Source organism: Bombina bombina, chromosome 5 (assembly GCF_027579735.1).
Source record: "Bombina bombina isolate aBomBom1 chromosome 5, aBomBom1.pri, whole genome shotgun sequence".
NCBI classification, from domain to species: Eukaryota; Metazoa; Chordata; class Amphibia; order Anura; family Bombinatoridae; genus Bombina; species Bombina bombina.
In genome coordinates this window covers 865,813,893-865,839,034 of record NC_069503.1, presented here as the reverse complement: position 1 = coordinate 865,839,034, position 25,142 = coordinate 865,813,893, and the positions used below count along the sequence as shown (strand labels likewise).

The window sequence follows — 25,142 nt, the reverse complement described above, 5'->3', positions numbered from 1 at the left end:
TTGTTCCTTCCTTGTGTCCTAATCCCAAGAATACTATTGAAAGATCTCTACATTCTTTGGATTTTGTAAGAACTTTGAAATATTATGTCGAAGCTACTAAAGATTTCAGGAAGACTTCTAGTCTATTTGTTGTTTTTTTCTGGTCCTAGGAAAGGTCAGAAAGCCTCTGCCATTTCTTTGGCATCTTGTTTAAAGCTTTTGATTCGCAAGGCTTATGTAGAGGCGGGACAGTCTCCACCTCAGAGAATTACAGCTCATTCTACTAGATCAGTCGCCACTTCTTGGACTTTTAAGAATGAAGCTTTGGTTTGTCAGATTTGTAAAGCAGCAACTTGGTCGTCTTTGCATACATTTACTAAATTTTACCATTTTTATGTATTTGCTTCTTCTGAAGCAGTCTTTGGAAGAAAAGTTCTTCAGGCAGCTGTTTCAGTTTGATTCTTCTGCTTATATTTTAAGTTTTTTTTCTTGAAATTTACGTGAAATTTTTTAAGAAAGACTTATGGTTTTGTGGATTCATTTTTCTCAGCGGAAATAGCTGTTTTTTATTTTATCCCTCCCTTTCTAGTGACTCTTCTGTGGTCTCCCACATCTTGGGTATTTCTATCCCATACGTCACTAGCTCATGGACTCAACATAATTTATGTAAGAACTTACCTGATAAATTAATTTCTTTCATATTGGCAAGAGTCCACGAGGCCCACCCTTTTTTATGGTGGTTATGATTTTTGTATATAAAGCACACATTGTTTTCCAGTAACTCTTTTTGTATGCTTTTTTACTACTTATTTTATCACCCCACTACTTGGCTATTCGTTAAACTGAATTGTGGGTGTGGTAAGGGTTGTATTTATAGGAATTTTTAGGTTTGGGAAACTTTGCCCCTCCTGGTAGGTAGGATTGTATATCCCATAAGTCACTAGCTCATGGACTCTTGCCAATATGAAAGAAAGGAATTTATCAGGTAAGGTTTTACATAAATTATGTTTTTTCAATCACAGAAAGATTGTAAATATTTTATTGTGCCATAATAAGCAAAAAGATGTAACATTTTTGGATTATTACCCCATTTTGAAGGCTACAATTGCATATATCCTTTCATTAATTAATTGTCATAATACACTTTTGTTTACTTAAGTGCACCAGATCTAATACATAAAGGGGTTGATTTATCAAAGGCTTTGCCCCCCCCTACCACTGCAGGTTCTTACAAGAGAACCTGCAGTCCATATTTATCAAGCAGCGGTCATCAGACCGCTGCTTCCCTAACCTCTTCGAAAGCCTCTTAGGTGGAGAATTTCAATATCTCTGGTCTTGTCAGACTGGGGAGATTGACCGCTCCTGCCCGGCAGTGATTGGCTGTGCGCGGACAGGGGGCGGCGTTGTGCAAAATAGCGTTCTTGTGCAATGCTGAATTCCGGCAGCTAAATTCATCCCGCCAAAAGCGAGCTGTAGCGGACTGGGGCACATATGTACAAGCTGGACGCAATGTGGGGCATGCAACGATTGGATGAAACCAGATTTGTCCTCACATAGCTAAAAGAAGCATGAGATGCAGGTGGAGGAACGGCACAATGTTTACCATCACTAGATGGTAAATATTGTATAAATAAAGCGTCTTGATAAGATTTTATAAATGAAAGTGCCCCTGTTTTGAAGAATAATTTTATATTCTGTTCAGTTAAATACAAAACCTTAGTCTTCTTTAATTTTATTATGCCTTATTTGCGTTTACCAGTCATTTTAGCATCTGCACAGGTGCACGGTCTTATAATCCACACCAATTTATAATGGTCTTTGTTTTTTAGGAAATGGCTGCTGTATCGGCTTTTCTTCAAACTAGTGCACCAAGGCCGTACCCTGCCCACTATATGGACACTGCAATACAGACATACAGAGATATATGCAAGTAAGAAACCATTTTTTTATCATGTCTCATTATTTCACATTTGTAAAGACAGAATTGTACTTTCTAAAATTTTACAATAAAATGTTTTTTTTCTTTTATTATTTAGAAACTTTAATTGTTATAGTATGTTTTGCCTTATGATTTTCAAAGAAAATAATGACTTTGTTTAAGTGCTGTTTTTTCCTATTGATGATTTAAAATGTCCAGCAACGTCATATATGGTTTGATAAAACAGCACTGCCTTTTTACTCTTCTTTTTTTTTTAAATTTAGAAATATGATGCTTGCTGAAAGGTGTGTCCTTCTAAGTGCTGAAATTTTGAAAAGTCAAGGTAAATATTCGGAAGCTGCTGCACTTTTGATACGTCTCACAAGTGAGGTGAGTATATTTTACATTTGGTGATATTCTTTTTTTTGATAAATTGTTCCTGTGCAAACAAAAAAAGCGATCATTTTTTTTAATACTCGGCTAGATTTGTTTTCCCTTAACAAGTATGACCTACTTAAATCGCAGTATTTTGTTAAATTGTAAATAGGGTTGCTAGAAAATTCCATGTTTTGAAACCAATATAGAAACATTTAAAGTGACGTAGTACAAAAAATCTATGCTCATTTGCTAGAGTAATTGCCCCTGCAAGTCTGTGATTTCCCCCCTGCAGATTAGTTAAACACATATTTCAAGTATCTGTCTAGAGCCTCAGAGACCTGCTGGTTCTGAGCAGATGGTCTGGTGAGCTAATCTGCTGATTTATGTAACTACTGCTGCTCCCTGGCCATGCCTGTGTGATTGTTAGATTTACCCGTTTTAAATTCATGTTACAGAGACTAATATGATTTGGTTCACCATAAACCATAAGTTTTAGACCCCGACCATGAAAAGTGTACTGCCATATTATCTCAGGATCTAAAGCACAATTTGTACTTATTGATTAAATATCTTCATGGTCAAAGTGATAATGCATTGGACTCAACCGAAATGAATAATGTCTTTCTTCAGTAGTTACCATTCACATCTCCATATGTGTTTTGTTGTGTCCTTTCCACTTCCCAACACATTTTGTATGAGGGCAGTGGAAGGACTAAAGCCAAGAATGTTGTCCTCACTGTCCAGGTATTTTAAAGTATAATATCCCATCAGTAATACGTCACTCTATTCTGCGACCGTTTTAACTTTTGATGCTTAGCTATGATATTTAGGCACAGTGCTCTAACTGGTTTCCCTTCCCTTTGGCCCACAGGATTCTGATCTTCGAAGCGCACTCCTCTTAGAACAGGCAGCTCATTGCTTTATTAATATGAAGAGTCCTATGGTGAGGAAGTTTTCTTTCCACATGATACTGTCTGGCCATCGTTTTAGTAAATCAGGGCAGGTAAGTTAATTTAAATAATAAGATCTAATTATATCCATACCATGATCTAAATGCCTTTTAATTAGAAAATATTGTAAAGGCAATATTAATACTGCTAACAGATTGACAAAACTCTGGTGATCTAGTCTCTCCAGAGTTGTAATTGGCCAAAATCTTATTGATTAAACCAACTACAATTTGACTGCAGGTTATCCCAGAAACAAACATGTCAAAAATAATCAGTTGTTGTCAAGCCCATTCAAAATCCTTTAAAATATAAATATTAATATTTCTCCTGTTAAGTGTAGTCAGTCCACGGGTCATCCATTACTTATGGGATTATGTCTCCTCCCTAAAAGGGAAGTGCAAGAGGATCACCCAAGCAGAGCTGCTATATAGCTCCTCCCCTCTACGTCATACCCAGTCATTCTCTTGCACCTAACTAATAGATAGGACGTGTGAGAGGACTGTGGTTGTTATACTTAGTTTTTATTTCTTCAATCAAAAGTTTGTTATTTTAAACAGCACCGAGTGTGTTGTTTTTTCTCAGGCAGTATTAGAAGAAGAATCTACCTGAGTTTATATATGATCTTAGCGGTCGTAACTAAGATCCACTTGCTGTTTCTCGGCCATTCTGAGGAGAGAGGTACTTCAGAACAGGGGACAGCGGGCAGGGTTCACCTGCAAGGAGGTATGTTGCAGTATATTATTTTCTAAGGAATGGAATTGACTGAGAAAATACTGCTGATACCGATGTAATGTAAGTGCAGCCTTAAATGCAGTAATAGCGACTGGTATCAGGCTGATATGTATGTATGTTTACACTGAAGTATTTCTAGGGAATGGAACTTCACTAGGAAAATACTGTATACATCTAACTTATATTTAAGCCTCTACTGCAGTGAAAGCGACTAGCAGCAGGCTTTTTAATAACATTTATTAATTTTACATTAAAACGTTTACTGGCATGTTAATCGTTTTTCTCTGAGGTACTTGGTGATAAAACTTTATGGGCATTATTTTTCCACTTGGCTGTCGTTTATTTTGAATAGAATCAGTTTACTGAGCTACCCCACTGTTGTATTATGAGTGGGAGGGGCCTATTTTGGCGCTTTATTGCGCAGTAAAAATTCAGTCATAGTCTTCCTATTTCTTCCTCCAACGATCCAGGACGTCTCTACAGAGCCCAGGGGTCTCCAAAACTTGTTTTGAGGGAGGTAATCACTCACAGCAGACCTGTGAGATTGTGCTTTGACTGTGATAAAAACGTTTATTTCAAATTGTTATCCGTTTTTGGGTTACTAAGGGGTTAATCATCCATTTGCTGGTGGGTGCAATCCTTTGCTAATTTTATGCATTTACTGTGAAAATTTGGTTGCTATAACTAATTGCTTCATTGTTATTTCAACTGTGACGTTTTTCTTTCATGTAATTAGCAAGAGTCCATGAGCTAGTGACGTATGGGATATACATTCCTACCAGGAGGGGCAAAGTTTCCCAAACCTTAAAATGCCTATAAATACACCCCTCACCACACCCACAATTCAATTCAGTTTTACAAACTTTGCCTCCGATGGAGGTGGTGAAGTAAGTTTGTGCTAGATTCTACGTTGATATGCGCTCCGCAGCAAGTTGGAGCCCGGTTTTCCTCTCAGCGTGCAGTGAATGTCAGAGGGATGTGAGGAGAGTATTGCCTATTTGAATGCAGTGATCTCCTTCTAAGGGGTCTATTTCATAGGTTCTCTGTTATCGGTCGTAGAGATTCATCTCTTACCTCCCTTTTCAGATCGACGATATACTCTTATATATACCATTACCTCTGCTGATTCTCGTTTCAGTACTGGTTTGGCTATCTGCTATATGTAGATGAGTGTCCTGGGGTAAGTAAGTCTTATTTTCTGTGACACTCCTAGCTATGGTTGGGCACTTTGTTTATAAAGTTCTAAATATATGTATTCAAACATTTATTTGCCTTGACTCAGAATGTTCAACTTTCCTTATTTTTCAGACAGTCAGTTTCATATTTGGGATAATGCATTTTAATTTAACATTTTTTACCTTAAAATTTGACTTTTTCCCTGTGGGCTGTTAGGCTCGCGGGGGCTGAAAATGCTTCATTTTATTGCGTCATTCTTGGCGCAGACTTTTTTGGCGCAAAAATTCTATTTCCGTTTCCGGCGTCATACGTGTCGCCGGAAGTTGCGTCATTCTTTGACGTTATTTTGCGCCAAAAATGTCGGCGTTCCGGATGTGGCGTCATTTTTGGCGCCAAAAAGCATTTAGGCGCCAAATAATGTGGGCGTCTTATTTGGCGCGAAAAAATATGGGCGTCACTTTTGTCTCCACATTATTTAAGTCTCATTTTTTATTGCTTCTGGTTGCTAGAAGCTTGTTCTTTGGCATTTTTTCCCATTCCTGAAACTGTCATTTAAGGAATTTGATCAATTTTGCTTTATATGTTGTTTTTTTCTTTTACATATTGCAAGATGTTCCACGTTGCAACTGAGTCAGAAGATACTTCAGGAAAATCACTGCACAATGCTGGAGCTACCAAGCTAAGTGTATCTGCTATAAACTTTTGGTATCTGTTTCTCCAGCTGTTATTTGTATTGCATGTCATGTCAAACTTATTAATGCAGATAAAATTTCCTTTAGTACTGTTACATTACCTTTTGCTGTTCCGTCAACATCTAATTTTCAGAGTGTTCCTGATAACATAAGAGATTTTATTTTTTAAATCCATTAAGAAGGCTATGTCTGTTATTTTTCCTTCTAGTATACATAAAAGTCTTTTAAAACTTCTCTTTTTTTCAGATGAATTTTTAAATGAACATCATCATTCTGATACTGATAATGGTTCTTCTGGTTCTGAGGTTTCTGTCTCAGAGGTTGATGCTGATAAATCTTTGTATTTGTTCAAGATGGAATTTATTCGTTCTTTACTTAAAGAAGTGTTATTTGCATTAGAAATAGAGGATTCTGGTCCTCTTGATACTAAATGTAAACGTTTAAATAAGGTTTTTAAATCTCCTGTAGTTATTCCAGAAGTGTTTTATCTCCCTGATGCTATTTCTGAAGTAATTTCCAGGGAATGGAATAATTTGGGTAATTTATTTACTCCTTCTAGACGTTTAAGCAAATTATATCCTGTGCCATCTGACAGATTAGAGTTTTTTGGGACAAAAATCCCTAAGGTTATGGGGCTGTCTCTACTCCTGCTAATGTACTACTATTCCTACGGCAGATAGTACTTCATTTAAGGATCCTTTAGATAGGAAAATTGATTCCTTTCTAAGAAAAGCTTACTTATGTTCAGGTAATCTTCTTAGACCTGCTATATTTTTAGCGGATGTTGCTGCAGCTTCAACTTTTTGGTTAGAAGCTTTAGCGCAACAAGTAACAGATCATAATTTTATAGCATTATTTTTATTCTATAACATGCTAATAATTTTATTGGTGATACCATCTTTTGATATCATTAGAGTTGATGTCAGGTATATGTCTCTAGCTATTTTAGCTAGAATAGCTTTATGGATTAAACTTGGAATGCTGACATGTCTTCTAAGTCAACTTTGCTTTCCCTTTCTTTCCAGGGTAAATAATCATTTTCGTTCCTTTCCTCACAAGGAACAAAAGCCTGATCCTTCATCCTCAGGAGCGGTATCAGTTTGGAAACTATTTCCAGTTTGGAATATATCCAAGCCTTATAGAAACCTATAGCCAGCTCCTAAGTACCTATGAAGGTGCGGCCCTTATTCCAGCTCAGCTGGTATGGGGCAGATTACGTTTTCTTCAAAGAAATTTGGATCAATTCCGTTCTTAATCTCTGGTTTCAGAAACATTGTTTCAGAAAGGTACAGAATTGGCTTCAAGTTAAGGCCTCCTGCTAAGAGATTCTTTTCTTTCCCGTGTCCCAGTTAACACAGCAAAGGCTCAGCATTTCTGAAATGTGTTTCAGATCTAGAGTTGGCTGGAGTATTTATGCCAGTTCCAGTTCTGGAACAGGGGCTGGGGTCTTATTTTATCTCTTCATTGTACCAAAGAAGGTCAATTCCTTCAGACCAGTTCCGGATCTATCATTATTGAATCATTATGTTAGGATACCAACATTCAAGATGGTTACTGTAGGACTATCCTGCCTTTTGTTTAGCAAGGGCATTATATGTCTACAATAGATTTACAGGATGTGTATCTGCATATTCCGATTCATCCAGATCACTTTTAGTGTCTGAGATTCTCTTTTTAGACAAGCATTACCAGTTTTGTGGCTCTACCGTTTGGCTTAGCCTCAGTTCCAAGAATTTTTTTCAAAGGTTCTCGGTGCCCTTCTTTCTGTAATCAGAGAATAGGGTTTTGGTATTTCCTTATTTGGACGATATCTTGGTATTTGCTCAGTCTTCTCATTTTCGAAGAATCTCATACGAATCGACTTGTGTTGTTTCTTCAAGTTCATGGTTGGAGGATCAATTTACCAATCAGTTCATTGATTCCTCAGACAAGGGTAACCTTTTTAGGTTTCTAGATAAATTCAGTGTCTATGACTCTGTCCTTGTCAGACAAGAGAAGTTTAACATTGATATCAGCTTGTCAAAACCTTCAGTCACAATCATTCCCTTTGGTAGCCTTATGCATGGAAATGTTGGGTCTTAGGACTGCCGCATCGGACGCGATCCCCTTTGCTCGTTTTCACATGCGACCTCTTCAGCTCTGTATGCTGAACCAATGGTGCAGGGATTACTCAAAGATATCTCAATTAATATCTTTAAACCGATTTTACAACACTCTCTGACATGGTGGACAGATCACCATCGTTTAGTTCAGGGGGCTTCTTTGTTCTTCCGACCTGGACTATAATCTCAACAGATGCAAGTCTTACAGGTTGGGGAGCTGTGTGGGGGTATCTGACGGCACAAGGGGTTTGGGAATCTCAGGAGGTGAGATTTCCGATCAATATTTTGGAACTCCGTGCAATTTTCAGAGCTCTTCAGTCTTGGCCTCTTCTGAAGAGAGAGTTGTTCATTTGTTTTCAGATAGACAATGTCACAACTGTGGCATACATCAATCATCAAGGAGGGACTCACAGTCCTCTGGCTATGAAAGAAGTATCTCGAATTTTGGTTTGGGCGGAATCCAGCTCCTGTCTAATCTCTGCGGTTCATATCCCAGGTATGGACAATTGGAAAGCGGATTATCTCAGTCGTCAAACGTTGCATCCGGGCGAATGGTCTCTTCACCCAGAGGTATTTCTTCAGATTGTTCAAATGTAGGAACTTCCAGAAATAGATCTGATGGCTTCTCATCTAAACAAGAAACTTCCCAGGTATCTGTCCAGATCCCGGGATCCTCAGGCGGAGGCAGTGGATGCATTATCACTTCCTTGGAAGTATCATCCTCCCTATATCTTTCCGCCTCTAGTTCTTCTTCCAAGAGTAACCTCCAAGATTCTGAAGGAATGCTCGTTTGTTCTGCTGGTAGCTCCGGCATGGCCTTACAGGTTTTGGTATGCGGATCTTGTCCGGATGGCCTCTTGCCAACCGTGGACTCTTCCGTTAAGACCAGACCTTTTGTCTCAAGGTCCTTTTTTTCCATCAGGATCTGAAATCCTTAAATTTAAAGGTATGGCGATTGAACGCTTGATTCTTGGTCAAAGAGGTTTCTCTGACTCTGTGATTAATACTATGTTACAGGCTCGTACATCTGTATCCAGAGAGATATATTATAGAGTCTGGAAGACTTATATTTCTTGGTGTCTTTCTCATCATTTTTCTTGGCATTCTTTTAGAATACCGAGAATATTACAGTATTCTTCAGGATGGTTTAGATAAGGGTTTGTCCGCAAGTTCCTTGAAAGGTCAAATCTCTGCTCTTTCTGTTCTTTTTCACAGAAAGATTGCTATTCTTCCTGATATTCATTGTTTTGTACAAGCTTTGGTTCGTATAAAGCCTGTCATTAAGTCAATTTCTCCTCCTTGGAGTTTGAATTTGGTTCTGGGGGCTCTTCAAGCTCCTCCATTTGAACCTATGCATTCATTGGATATTAAATTACTTTCTTGGAAAGTTTTTTGTTCCTTTTGGCCATCTCTTCTGCCAGAAGAGTTTCTGAATTATCTGCTCTTTCTTGTGAGTCTCCTTTTCTGATTTTTCATCAGGATAAGGCGGTGTTGCGAACTTCTTTTGAATTTTTACCTAAAGTTGTGAGAAATTGTGGTTCCTTCATTATGTCCTAATCCTAAGAATTCTAAGGAGAAATCGTTGCATTCTTTGGATGTTGTTAGAGCTTTGAAATATTATGTTGAAGCTACGAAATCTTTTCGTAAGACTTCTAGTCTATTTGTTATTTTTTCCGGTTCTAGAAAAGGCCAGAAAGCTTCTGCCATTTCTTTGGCATCTTGGTTGAAATCTTTAATTCATCTTGCCTATGTTGAGTCGGGTAAAACTCCGCCTCAGAGAATTACAGCTCATTCTACTAGGTCAGTTTCTACTTCCTGGGCGTTTAGGAATGAAGCTTCGGTTGACCAGATCTGCAAAGCAGCGACTTGGTCCTCTTTGCATACTTTTACTAAATTCTACCATTTTGATGTATTTTCTTCTTCTGAAGCAGTTTTTGGTAGAAAAGTACTTCAGGCAGCGGTTTCAGTTTGAATCTTCTGCTTATGTTTTTCATTAAACTTTATTTTGGGTGTGGATTATTTTCAGCAGGAATTGGCTGTCTTTATTTTATCCCTCCCTCTCTAGTGACTCTTGTGTGGAAAGATCCACTTCTTGGGTAGTCATTATCCCATACGTCACTAGCTCATGGACTCTTGCTAATTACATGAAAGAAAACATAATTTATGTAAGAACTTACCTGATAAATTCATTTCTTTCATATTAGCAAGAGTCCATGAGGCCCGCCCTTTTTTTGTGGTGGTTATGATTTTGTATAAAGCACAATTATTCCAATTCCTTATTTTATATGCTTTCGCACTTTTTTCTTATCACCCCACTTCTTGGCTATTCGTTAAACTGAATTGTGGGTGTGGTGAGGGGTGTATTTATAGGCATTTTAAGGTTTGGGAAACTTTGCCCCTCCTGGTAGGAATGTATATCCCATACGTCACTAGCTCATGGACTCTTGCTAATATGAAAGAAATGAATTTATCAGGTAAGTTCTTACATAAATTATGTTTTTTGTGTGCTTCTTAAAGGCACAGTATCGTTTTTTATATTGCTTGTAAACTTATTTCAAAAGTATTTTCCAAGCTTGCTAGTCTAATTGCGGGTTTGTTTAAACATGTCTGACACAGAGGAATCTCGTTGTGCAATATGTTTAAAGGCCAATGTGGAGCCCAATAGAAATTTGTGTACTAATTGCATTGATGCTACTTTGAATAAAAGCCAATCTGTACATGTAAAGAAAATTTCACCAGACAACGAGGGGAAAGTTATGCCGACTAACTCTCCTCACGTGTCAGTACCTTCGTCTCGCGCTCAGGAGGTGCGTGATATTGTGGCGCCAAGTACATCAGGGCTGCCATTACAAATCACTTTGCAAGACATGGCTAATGTTATGACTGAAGTATTATCTAAATTACCAGAACTTAGGGGTAAACGCAACCACTCTGGGGTGAGAACAGAGTGCGCTGATAATATTAGAGCCATGTCTGATACTGCGTCACAATTGGCAGAACATGAGGACGGAGAGCTTCATTCTGTGGGTGACGGATCTGATCCAAATAAACTGGATTCAGACATTTCAAATTTTAAATTTAAGCTTGAGAACCTCTGTGTGTTACTAGGGGAGGTATTAGCGGCTCTGAATGATTGTAACACGGTTGCAATTCCAGAGAAATTATGTAGGCTGGATAGATACTATGCGGTACCGGTGAGTACTGATGTTTTTCCTATACCTAAGAGGCTTACAGAGATTATTACCAAGGAGTGGGATAGGCCGGGTGTGCCTTTTTCCCCACCTCCTATATTTAGAAAAATGTTTCCAATAGACGCCACCACACGGGACTTATGGCAGACGGTCCCTAAGGTGGAGGGAGCAGTTTCTACTCTGGCTAAGCGCACCACTATCCCGGTGGAGGATAGCTGTGCTTTTTCAGATCCAATGGATAAAAAGTTAGAGGGTTACCTTAAGAAAATGTTTGCTCAACAAGGTTTTATATTACAACCCCTTGCATGCATTGCGCCTGTCACGGCTGCGGCGGCATTTTGGTTTGAGTCTCTGGAAGAGACCATTGGCTCAGCTCCATTGGATGAGATTATTGACAAGCTTAGAGTCCTTAAGCTAGCTAATTCATTTATTTCTGATGCCGTAGTACACTTGACTAAGCTTACGGCTAAGAACTCCGGATTCGCCATTCAAGCGCGCAGAGCGCTGTGGCTTAAATCCTGGTCAGCCGATGTGACTTCTAAATCTAAATTGCTTAACATACCTTTCAAAGGGCAAACATTATTCGGGCCCGGTTTGAAAGAGATTATCGCTGACGTTACTGGAGGTAAGGGCCATGCCCTGCCTCAAGACAGAGCCAGACCAAGGGCTAAACAGTCTAATTTTCGTGCCTTTCGTAACTTCAAGGCAGGAGCAGCATCAACTTCCTCCGCTCCAAAACAGGAAGGAACTGTTGCTCGCTACAGACAGGGCTGGAAACCTAACCAGTCCTGGAACAAGGGCAAGCAGGCCAGAAAGCCTGCTGCCGCCCCTAAGACAGCATGAAGTTAGGGCCCCCGATCCGCAAACGGATCTAGTGGGGGGCAGACTTTCTCTCTTCGCCCAGGCTTGGGCAAGAGATGTCCAGGATCCCTGGGCGTTAGAGATCATATCTCAGGGATATCTTCTGGACTTCAAAGCTTCTCCTCCAAAAGGGAGATTTCATCTTTCAAGGTTGTCAGCAAACCAGATAAAGAAAGAAGCGTTTCTACGCTGTGTACAAGACCTTTTAATAATGGGAGTGATCCATCCGGTTCCGCAGTCGGAACAAGGACAAGGGTTTTACTCAAATCTGTTTGTGGTTCCCAAAAAAGAGGGAACCTTCAGACCAATCTTGGATTTAAAAATACTAAACAAATTCCTAAGAGTTCCATCGTTCAAAATGGAAACTATTCGGACAATCTTACCTATGATCCAAAAGGGTCAGTACATGACCACAGTGGATTTAAAAGACGCCTACCTTCACATACCGATTCACAAAGATCATTATCGGTACCTAAGGTTTGCCTTCCTAAACAGGCATTACCAGTTTGTAGCTCTTCCCTTCGGGTTAGCTACAGCTCCAAGAATCTTTACAAAGGTTCTGGGCTCTCTTCTGGCGGTACTAAGACCGCGAGGAATATCGGTAGCTCCGTACCTAGACGACATTCTGATACAAGCGTCAAGTTTCCAAACTGCCAAGTCTCATACAGAGTTAGTTCTGGCATTTCTAAGGTCGCATGGGTGGAAGGTGAACGTAGAAAAGAGTTCTCTATTGCCACTCACAAGAGTTCCCTTCTTGGGGACTCTTATAGATTCTGTAGAAATGAAAATTTACCTGACAGAGACCAGGTTAACGAAACTTCAAGACGCCTGCCGTGTCCTTCATTCCATTCAACGCCCGTCAGTGGCTCAATGCATGGAGGTAATCGGCTTAATGGTAGCGGCAATGGACATAGTTCCTTTTGCACGCCTGCATCTCAGACCACTGCAATTATGCATGCTAGGTCAGTGGAATGGGGATTACTCAGATTTGTCCCCTATGCTGAATCTGGATCAAGAGACCAGAGATTCTCTTCTATGGTGGCTTTCTCGGCCACATCTGTCCAGGGGGATGCCTTTCAGCAGACCAGATTGGACGATAGTAACAACAGACGCCAGCCTGCTAGGTTGGGGCGCTGTCTGGAATTCCCTGAAGGCTCAGGGATCATGGACTCAGGAGGAGAAACTCCTTCCAATAAACATTCTGGAATTAAGAGCGGTTTTCAATGCTCTTCTGGCTTGGCCTCAGTTAGCAACTCTGAGGTTCATCAGGTTCCAGTCGGACAATATCACGACTGTGGCTTACATCAACCATCAGGGAGGGACAAGGAGTTCCCTAGCGATGATGGAAGTCTCAAAGATAATTCGCTGGGCAGAGTCTCACTCTTGTCACCTATCAGCGATCCACATCCCAGGAGTGGAGAACTGGGAGGCGGATTTTCTAAGTCGCCAGACTTTTCATCCGGGGGAGTGGGAACTTCATCCGGAGGTATTTGCCCAACTGCTTCGGCGTTGGGGCAAACCAAATCTGGATCTCATGGCATCTCGCCAGAACGCCAAGCTTCCTTGGTACGGATCCAGGTCCAGGGACCCGGGAGCGGTGCTGATAGATGCTCTGACAGCACCTTGGGTCTTCAACATGGCTTATGCGTTTCCACCCTTCCCGATGCTTCCTCGATTGATTGCCAGAATCAAACAGGAGAGAGCATCGGTGATTCTAATAGCACCTGCGTGGCCACGCAGGACCTGGTATGCAGATCTAGTGGACATGTCGTCCTGTCCACCATGGTCTCTGCCTCTGAGACAGGACCTTCTCATTCAGGGTCCTTTCAAACATCCAAATCTAGTTTCTCTGAGACTGACTGCATGGAGATTGAACGCTTGATTCTATCTAAGCGTGGATTCTCGGAGTCAGTGATTGATACCTTAATACAGGCTAGGAAACCTGTTACCAGGAAAATTTACCATAAAATATGGCGTAAATACTTGCATTGGTGCGAATCCAAGAGTTACTCATGGAGTAAGGTTAGGATTCCTAGGATACTGTCTTTTCTACAAGAAGGTTTAGAAAAGGGTTTATCTGCTAGTTCTTTAAAGGGACAGATCTCTGCTCTGTCCATTCTTTTACACAAACATCTGTCAGAAGTTCCAGACGTTCAGGCTTTTTGTCAGGCTTTGGCCAGGATTAAGCCTGTGTTTAAAACTGTTGCTCCACCGTGGAGCTTAAATTTAGTTCTTAACGTTTTACAGGGTGTTCCGTTTGAGCCCCTTCATTCCATTGATATCAAGCTGTTATCTTGGAAAGTTCTGTTTTTGATGGCTATTTCCTCGGCTCGAAGAGTCTCTGAGTTATCGGCCTTACATTGTGATTCTCCTTACCTGATTTTTCATTCAGACAAGGAAGTTCTGCGTACTAAACCTGGGTTCTTACCTAAGGTAGTCACTAACAGGAATATCAATCAAGAGATTGTTGTTCCATCATTATGCCCTAACCCTTCTTCAAAGAAGGAACGACTTCTGCACAATCTGGACGTCGTCCGTGCCCTGAAATTTTATTTGCAGGCAACTAAAGATTTTCGCCAAACTTCTTCCCTGTTTGTCGTTTATTCTGGGCAGAGGAGAGGTCAAAAAGCTTCGGCTACCTCTCTCTCTTTCTGGCTTCGTAGCATAATACGCTTAGCCTATGAGACTGCTGGACAGCAGCCTCCTGAAAGAATTACAGCTCATTCTACTAGAGCTGTGGCTTCCACCTGGGCCTTTAAGAATGAGGCCTCTGTTGAACAGATTTGCAAGGCTGCAACTTGGTCTTCACTTCACACCTTTTCGAAATTTTACAAATTTGACACTTTTGCTTCTTCGGAGGCTGTTTTTGGGAGAAAGGTTCTTCAGGCAGTGGTTCCTTCCGTGTAAAGAGCCTGCCTGTCCCTCCCGTCATCCGTGTACTTTTAGCTTTGGCATTGGTATCCCATAAGTAATGGATGACCCGTGGACTGACTACACTTAACAGGAGAAAACATAATTTATGCTTACCTGATAAATTCCTTTCTCCTGTAGTGTAGTCAGTCCACGGCCCGCCCTGTTTTTATGGCAGGTCTAAATTTTAAATTATACTCCAGTCACCACTGCACCCTATAGTTTCTCCTTTCTCGTTTGGTTTTCGGTCGAATGACTGGGTATGACGTAGAGGGGAGGAGCTATGTAGCAGCTCTGCTTGGGTGATCCTCTTGCACTTCCTGTTAGGGAGGAGACATAATCCCATAAGTAATGGATGACCCATGGACTGACTACACTACAGGAGAAAGGAATTTATCAGGTAAGCATAAATTATGTTATTAAGCATATTTATCATTGTTCATATGGTAGCACATTTGATGGTGATTCCTTTTCTACATTGCACATAACGTTGCTCCTTTCGTAACTGATACTCCAGACCACGTTGTTGTATGATCATCAGTCTACTCTTACAAAGAAAACAATGTAGCACTGCACTTTCAAAATGACATACAAATTGAATATACAAATGTGTCTATAATCACACTCAATTTCAAATGCACATATGTAAATAGTAAAACATAAGTGTGCTGATGATGTCCCAGATAGTGCAATTAGTTTAGAATCAGATCATACTAGGTAAAAACTAGATATAAAAGTGAATTCCTAAAAATGTTTCTAAAAGTTTATCTAAAATAACCACTATCCAGTAATTCACCCACGTGTAATAGTTATTGATTTGTGAGAATCTTCAGAAAGATATCCAGTTGTCAATAAAGTACACCAGGACTGTTCATAAATATATATATACATGAGGGAGAGCTGCTTCTCCTTGATAAGTATCTGTAACTTAGAATGTTGTAAGACAAAGAAGAAGAGATGCACATTTGTGACTCAAGTTTAAAGTATAACCATTATCCTCTTGAAAAAGCTCCGTCATTACGGAGCAAAATGCGTATAGGTGTGTCCCCAATTGGTTTCTGTAGCAGCATAGTGTTTGGAAACTGGCGTATAGAGGAAAGGACTATCATCGCTGTTCTTTTAACTTTGGCGGCTAACCACGGGAGACGCTGGAGCACTGTGCTGTAATAAAGAACTGTTCCTGGGACATGGCCGATAGGAGTAAAATACATCCAGTTCATGAAAACCCTTCTGGGAGTAGATTTAGACTCATTCTGACAGAGTGGACTTTATTCTGTTGTACATGCCTACGATATATATTTTTTAGTCTTACGAGTAGCTGCCTTCTATAGGGACAGTAACTAATAAATTGTATACTTTTAACGTGAGTCGCAGGTTCGCATCTCTTCTTCTTTGTCTTACATCATTCTACTCTTCCTATAAACATTCTGAACTGAAGTGTTTCTCTTTCAGTGTCCTAAAATTATGACTCCTTTTATGTCATTCTTATGGAATTGATTCAACTACATAGCATTGGTTGTTTTTAAAACCCACTGGTGTTTGCAGCCCTTCTGTAATAAATTATATTTCTGAATACTTAAAGGGCCATAATAGTCAAAAACTACATCCTCTAATTCATTTGAGCATGTCATTTAAAGACAAGAGACCATGCACTACTATGTATCTAACCCCTGCAATGGGTTAAACACATAGTAGAAGTACCGCTCGGGACCCAGAGAGCACTGCTGTTCACAATAGTTACACAACAGTCATGTAGCTAGCACTTCTGAAAGAATCCGTGTCAGTTTTAGTGTTACTTCTACTATGTGTTTAACCCCTTTTCAGGGGATTAACACATTGTAGTTTATCTCTTCACATCAAATGTCACCAGAATTGTGGAACAAATGTCTGTATTTGCTAGGTTGTTTATCCTAGAGAATGGTGACTTCTCATGCAGTAATTCAAGAGACTATGCAGTAGCTGTTACTCTTGTAGGACATCATGCAGTGATCATAAAATTGGAATTAATATCCTCTTGCATCTTCGGAAACTGTCTGCATGCATGCTTAGTTTGTTAAAGAAAGCTTGATAACCTCCATCATATAATTAAATTTGTTATCTGACCAGGCTGTATATTTTGCTGCATTTGTTTTGCTATCATTGTTGACTTTAAAATTCTAAATGAATTTTATCAGTGTTTTTGTGTTTTATATTTTCTAAGTGAATTGCTTTAGCTATCATAATCCATATCAGTGTTCTTTTACAAGCAGTTATTAAAAACTACAATAATAACAAAAACTTCTTCTGACAACTAACAAAAATGCTTCTAGTAAAAGCTACCTCTTGCCACCCCTGGTCTCTGAGCAAATGTATCCATTTTTATTATTATCTGTACTGACCAGACTGCTTGAGAAAATAATCTGTTTTTTAAGAAGCATCTATGTAAAGTGGCAGTGGGAAGAAATGAGTGGATATCTCCATGCTGATTCATGTTAACTGTAAAGCTAAAGAGATGCTTTGAAGGGCCGTTAACCAGTGTATATAAAAATGTCTTTTATTGTCCATTAACATAATCTTTATTTCTGTTTTCTTTCTAGAAAAAACATGCCTTGCGTTGCTATTGTCAAGCAATGCAGGTTTACAAAGGGAAAGGATGGTCTCTTGCTGAGGATCATATAAACTTTACTATTGGTCGCCAGTCATTTACACTTCGCCAGCTTGAGAATTCTGTGTCTGCATTTAGACATATTTTAATTAATGATAGCAAGCAACCTGCGTCACAGCAAGCAGCATTTCTTCGAGAATATTTATATGTTTATAAGGTAATGTTTTAAATCAAGTATTTTAATGATTAAAGTTGGGGAAAATATGAATAACATGATTAATGTACACTTGATCATTTAAATGTCTGGGCTCCATGTACTAAGGCGTCAAAATTTTTGTGTTAGGCAGATGGAATTTACCCGCCGAAATTTACATATAGCAGAATCAACTTTGTTACATGAATGTACTAAAAATCACCCGGTAAAAATATTGCATCTATTCTGTCTCAAAGACAATCGGATTATTGATAACTTTGAAGCTTCGCTCGGCACAAAAGTACAAAGCGGTCTATGGCCTATTAGACAATTTGGTACTAAATGTAACCTGAAAGGTATATAAAAAAAAAAAGGCTCTACCCAGGTGCTGAACCAAAAATGGACCGGCTCCTAAGCTTAAACTCCTGCTTTTCAAAAAAAGATACAGAGCGAATGAAGAAAAATTAATAGAATTCAATTTGAAAGTTGCTTAAAATTGCATGCTCCATTTGAACCATGAAAGGAAAATATGTGGGTTTTATATCTCTTTAACTATTTTTAATAAACTGATGTTTGTGTTCATATTGTTGCAGAAAAAAATAATTTTGTTAATAACGGAATGAGGTTGAATTGTCCAGCTGCTTATTTATAATACTCGGCCTGGCGTCCGTCTCATACCCCCTATTGATTTCTATTGTATTCTCTACCTTAATCGCGAAGCAAAGTACACAAATTTGATGCGAAAGTTAGAGCCAACGGATTTGTTGTAAATTTGATAATATTCGATTATAGCAAATTTTCTGAAGATGAATGGTTTATATATTGGTTAACTACGCTCGCAACTAAAAATAGCGGATTTTATCCTCGATCATAGCTTTGTACATGTAAATTTTTTGATGCTAAATTACACGCAAAAGTTAACATCAGTGCTTAGTACATGTGGCCCTTTTCTTTCATGTAATTGGCAAGAGTCCATGAGCTAGTGACGTATGGGATATACATTCCTACCAGGAGGGGCAAAGTTTCCCAAACCTCAAAATGCCTATAAATACACCCCTCACCACACCCACAATTCAGTTTTACAAACTTTGCCTCCCATGGAGGTGGCCCTGCCTCAAAGGATTACGGCTCATTCTACTAGGTCAGTTTCTACTTCCTGAGCTTTTAAGAATGAAGCTTCGGTTGATCAGATTTGCAAAGCAGCAACTTGGTCTTCTTTGCATAATTTTACTAAATTCTACCATTTTGATGTATTTTCTTCTTCTGAAGCAGTTTTTGGTAGAAAAGTACTTCAGGCAGCTGTTTGTTTGATTCTTCTGCCTATAATTTCAGTTTTCTCTTGTAAGGTGTATCCAGTCCACGGATCATCCATTACTTGTGGGATATTCTCATTCCCAACAGGAAGTTGCAAGAGGACACCCACAGCAGAGCTGTCTATATAGCTCCTCCCCTAACTGCCATATCTAGTCATTCTCTTGCAACTCTCAACAAACATGGAGGTAGTAAGAGAGAAGTGGTGAAATTTAGCTGTTATTTTACTTCAATCAAAAGTTTATTATTTTTAAATGGTACCGGAGTTGTACTATTTTGTTCCAGGCAGAAAAATAGAAGAATCTGCCTGTGATTTCTATGATCTTAGCAGGTTGTAACTAAGATCCATTGCTGTTCTCACACATGACTGAAGAGAGAGATAACTTCAGCGGGGGAATGGCGTGCATGTTATCCTGCTATGAGGTATGTGCAGTTAAGATTTTTCTAGAAGATGTGAATGCTAGAAAATTATGCTGATGCCAAATTTATGTAAGGTAAGCCTGAATACAGTGATTTAATAGCGACTGGTATCATGCTTACTTTCTGAGGTAATACTCTTTTATATTTACAATTTAAAATGTTTGCTGGCATGTTTAAACGTTTTTATATATACTTTGGTGATAAAACTTTATTGGGGCCTAGTTTTTTCCACATGGCTGGCTTAAATTTGCCTAGAAACAGTTTCCTGAGGCTTTCCACTGTGTTACTATGAGTGGGAGGGGCCTAATTTAGTGTTTTTTTGCGCAGTAACTTTTACACATCCAGCTTCCTCCAAGGGTCCCCTGAATGCTATAGGACATCTCTAAAGGGCTCTTAGGCTTTCCAAAATCGTTTGTTGGGGAAGGTAGGCCCACAGCAAGGCTGTGGCAGTTTGGTGTGACTGTTAAAAAAAAGTCTATATCGTTTTTTTGATCCGGTTTTTGAACTAAGGGGTTAATCATCCATTTTCAAGTGGGTGCAATGCTCTGTTAGCTTATTATACACACTGTAAAAATTTTGTTTGATTTACTGTCTTTTTTCACTGTTTTTCAAATTCTGACAAAATTTGTTTCTCTTAAAGGCACAGTACCGTTTATTATATTTGATAACTTGATTTAAAGTGTTTTCCAAGCTTGCTAGTCTCATTGCTAGTCTGTATAAACATGTCTGACATAGAGGAAACTCCTTGTTCATTATGTTTAAAAGCCATTGTGGAGCCCCCTCTTAGAATGTGTACCAAATGTACTGATTTCACTTTAAGCAATAAAGATCATATTCTGTCTTTAAAAAATTTATCACCAGAGGAATCTGACGAGGGGGAAGTTATGCCGACTAACTCTCCCCACGTGTCAGATCCTTTGACTCCCGCTCAAGGGACTCACGCTCAAATGGCGCAAAGTACATCTAGGGCGCCCATAGCGATTACTTTACAAGACATGGCGGCAGTCATGGATAATACACTGTCAGCGGTATTAGCCAGACTACCTGAATTTAGAGGAAAGCGATATAGCTCTGGAGTTAGACGAAATACAGAGCATACTGACGCTTTAAGAGCTATGTCTGATAATGCCTCACAATATGCAGAAGCTGAAGGAGAGCTTCTTTCTGTGGGTGATGTTTCTGACTCAGGGAAGATGATGCAACCTGATTCTGATATTTCTACATTTAAATTTAAGCTTGAACACCTCACTCAGGGAGGTTTTAGCTGCTCTGAATGACTGTGATACAATTGCAGTGCCAGAGAAATTATGTAGACTGGATAAATACTATGCAGTGACGGTGTGTACTGATGTTTTTCCAATACCTAAAAGGTTTACAGAAATTATTACTAAGGAATGGGATAGACCAGGTGTGCCGTTCTCTCCCCCTCCTATTTTTAGAAAAATGTTTCCAATAGACGCCACCACACGGGACTTATGGCAGACAGTTCCTAAGGTGGAGGGAGCAGTTTCTACTCTAGCAAAGCGTACTACTATCCCTGTCAAGGACAGTTGTGCTTTCTTAGATCCAGTGGATAAAAAGTTAGAGGGTTACCTTAAGAAAATGTTTATTCAACAAGGTTTTATCCTACAGCCCCTTGCATGCATTGCTCCTGTCACTGCTGCTGCAGCGTTCTGGTTTGAGTCTCTGGAAGAGGCTTTACAGATAGCGACTCCATTGGATGACATACTTGACAAGCTTAGAGCACTTAAGCTAGCCAATTCTTTTGTTTCTGATGCCATTGTTCATTTGACTAAACTAACGGCTAAGAATTCTGGTTTTGCTATACAGGCGCGCAGAGCGCTATGGCTTAAATCATGGTCAGCTGACGTTACTTCAAAGTCTAAGCTGCTTAACATTCCCTTCAAGGGGCAGACCCTATTCGGGCCTGGTTTGAAGGAGATTATTGCTGATATCACTGGAGGAAAAGGTCATGCCCTTCCTCAGGATAGGTCCAAATCAAGGGCCAAACAGTCTAATTTTCGTGCCTTTCGAAACTTCAAGGCAAGTGCGGCATCAACTTCCTCTAATGCAAAACAAGAGGGAACTTTTGCTCAGTCCAAGACGGTCTGGAGACCTAACCAGACCTGGAAGAAGGGTAAACAGGCCAAAAAGCCTGCTGCTGCCTCTAAGACAGCATGAAGGAACGGCCCCCTATCCGATAACGGATCTAGTAGGGGGCAGACTTTCGCTCTTCGCCCAGGCGTGGGCAAGAGATATCCAGGATCCCTGGGCGTTGGAAATTATATCCCAGGGATATCTTCTGGACTTCAAGGCTTCCCCCCCAAAAGGGAGATTTCACCTTTCACAATTATCTGCAAACCAGATAAAGAGAGAGGCATTCTTACACTGTGTACAAGACCTCCTAGTTATGGGAGTGATCCATCCAGTTCCAAAGGAGGAACAGGGACAGGGATTTTACTCAAATCTGTTTGTGGTTCCCAAAAAAGAGGGAACCTTCAGACCAATTTTGGATCTAAAGATCTTAAACAAATTCCTCAGAGTTCCATCATTCAAGATAGAGACTATTCGTACCATCCTACCTATGATCCAGGAGGGTCAATACATGACTACAGTGGATTTAAAGGATGCTTATCTTCACATTCCGATACACAAAGATCATCATCGGTTTCTCAGGTTTGCCTTCCTAGACAGGCATTACCAGTTTGTAGCTCTTCCCTTCGGGTTGGCTACAGCCCCAAGAATTTTTATGAAGGTTCTGGGGTCGCTTCTGGCGGTCCTAAGGCCGCGGGGCATAGCAGTGGCCCCTTATTTAGACGACATCCTGATTCAGGCGTCAAACTTCCAAATTGCCAAGTCTCATACGGACATAGTGTTGGCATTTCTGAGGTCGCATGGGTGGAAGGTGAACGAGGAAAAGAGTTCTCTATCCCCCCTTACAAGAGTTTCCTTTCTAGGGACTCTGATAGATTCTGTAGAAATGAAAATTTACCTGACGGAGTCCAGGTTATCAAAACTTCTAAACTCCTGCCGTGTTCTTTATTCCATTCCTCGCCCTTCGGTGGCTCAGTGCATGGAAGTAATCGGCTTAATGGTAGCGGCAATGGACATAGTGCCGTTTGCACGCCTACATCTTAGACCGCTGCAACTCTGCATGCTCAGTCAGTGGAATGGGGATTACACAGATTTGTCCCCTCTACTAAATCTGGATCAAGAGACCAGGGATTCTCTTCTCTGGTGGCTATCTCGGGTCCATCTCTCCAAAGGTATGACCTTTCGCAGGCCAGATTGGACAATTGTAACGACAGATGCCAGCCTTCTAGGTTGGGGTGCAGTATGGAACTCCCTGAAGGCTCAGGGATCGTGGACACAGGAGGAGTCACTCCTTCCAATAAACATGGGAGGCGGATTTTCTAAGTCTGTGGGGTGACAGTAGAGCGCTGGTACAAAGGAGATACCACACACTTACAGATTGAGAAGATCCTTCGTTCTCCTCAGTAATTTTAAGTGAAAAAAGGGGGGAGTGGGGTAAGTGCGCTAAAAAAGCTAAAGGTATCAGAACAAAGTATATTTTACTTTAAGGGTCATTAGTATTACCTTAATTTTTTTTTTATATATGTGATCTCCGAAATATATATTAAAATAGTAAATGGAACTTCATTTTTTAATGAAATAAAATAAATGTTAATAAAGGTGTTCTTTAGAAGTGAATTTAAACTTTGTGTCCGTGATATAGAAAAGTAACTAAAATTGTTGCTAACGAGGTGATGTGAAAAGTAACTAAATTTGTTGCTAATAAGATGATGTGAAAAAATGTGTCATTAACAGTGTTTGGAATTTGTTATGTTTGGAAATATCCTATATATAGGATAATACAGTACTTGAAGACTAGGTAGTATAGGTGTAGTACCAATAGCAATATTTGAGAATAAGTATTTATTGGTCCAGGCTAGAAATTAGCAGGATCCAAGGGACCTAACAGATAGCCCTTAGTAGTAAATGCACACAGATGTAAATAATTTTACAGATTTATTTTCAGTTAAAAATATTACAATATAACAATTAGATAGGGGACGTCTCCCCAATTGCACAGCCTAAAGTTTCTCTAAAACCATAAAAATCTAAAAAAACTACTATAAAACAATCTATAAAACAATCTATATGATGAACAGCAAATAGTCAGAAACTCTATATCATATAAGCACAGTAGAATCTTGTGTGGTTAACTCTCGTAATAACTTTTGGTGTGATAGATTTGTTTATCCAGACTGAGTTATTTTAGTATCGCCTTCAAATTATATGTGGATAATGCTAAAAGTCTCTATGCAAGTTCCGTAATAGATTGTGATAGCACACAGAGGTATATTTTCTAGGGGTGATTGTACTCTCCCTTCAGATGTGGGTAAGACAAATTTAAAGCTTACTTTTTAAGTCCTGGAAGAGCTGCTGGAGCCTGTGTCCGCCGGCTATCTCTCAGCCGAGTCAGTGCGCCGCATGGATCTTGGCGTCTGACGTCACCGGTAAGTCTTCCGGTTGTCAAAAAAGAAGAAGAAATTCTCAGCTGGAGTGTGTATTTTATCCAGATAGGATTTGGGAAATAAATTCTTTGTGAGTCAGTTGAAATTACACCCTGCACCTAGTGCCAATGCACGCAGGGATTATTTAGACTCCGGTATTGATGATTCAAGACGTAACAGAATAACCCGGGTTACCTCAGAAATTTGTTAGAAGTTCATTTGAGATTCAGATGTCCTTGTCTGTAGTAGGCACAGTCACTTAGATCGACGCGTTTCACTCACCAGGGAGCTTTATCAAGATGCAGGTGACTGGCAAAAGGTGTTCTTAAGTAGGCTGTGGATAATTCTGATTGGTCCCTTTCAGATACTTTTTTGTAAAGGTGGAATTGCAGGTTTTTTCTTCATACGGGTATCGTATTCCTTGTGCATGTTCAAAGGCTTAAGGTGGAAGTATTTAAACTCCAAAGAAGACCTTTTAACTTTTTTAACTCTGAGTTCTTTTTCTGATGTTTGAGTTATTTTTCTTATTTAGTTTCCTATTATTTTAAATATCAAATGATGTTTTGCAAGCCAGCAAATACTGGTTATTATTCTTACTACATGTTCTATATCATATATTTGCTTACACTATACATTACAAAAACAGATTTTAATCCGTTGTAATTAATATTGTCCCTCCTATAAGGACGTAACATCTGTTTATAAGCATGTTTTGCTTGTAATATTTACATCTGCTTTGCAAAAGGTATAATTACATGTTCTCAGATTGCTATTGTTATAAGTTTAGGTTTGTGTACTGGATTGGAGTTCTTTTGACATATTTTATGTTAATACTATTATAATTCAAAAAGAAAAGGTGAGAGATCTAGTTCAGAGTTCAGGCCTTTGGGGTGTAAAGTATCGTATTTATAGATCATTTCGGCTTCCTTTATCAACAATTTCTTCTCTAAATTGCCACCTCTCCAATGTTTATGTACTTTCTTTATGGCCCAGTATTTTAAGTGTTTAGTATTTCCTTTATGAATAACAAATTCCAAACACTGTTAATGACACATTTTTTCACATCGTCTTATTAGCAACAAATTTAGTTACTTTTCACATCACCTCGTTAGCAACAATTTTAGTTACTTTTCTATATCACTGACACAAAGTTTAAATTCACTTCTAAAGAACACCTTTATTAACATTTATTTTATTTCATTAAAAAATGAAGTTCCATTTACTATTT

General features: G+C 39.4%; 1 protein-coding gene across 2 annotated transcripts in view; it reads left to right on the top strand.

The window, feature by feature from the left end:
- TRAPPC8 (trafficking protein particle complex subunit 8) overlaps nt 1-25,142 on the top strand; it is a 563,274-nt gene that overhangs the window by 265,079 nt on the left and 273,053 nt on the right. For both annotated transcript variants that reach the window (XM_053715000.1, XM_053715001.1), the window contains 4 exons: nt 1,809-1,909; nt 2,182-2,287; nt 3,147-3,278; nt 17,466-17,690. In XM_053715000.1, coding sequence (XP_053570975.1) covers nt 1,809-1,909; nt 2,182-2,287; nt 3,147-3,278; nt 17,466-17,690 — 564 coding nt within the window. The remainder of the gene's footprint in view (nt 1-1,808; nt 1,910-2,181; nt 2,288-3,146; nt 3,279-17,465; nt 17,691-25,142) is intronic.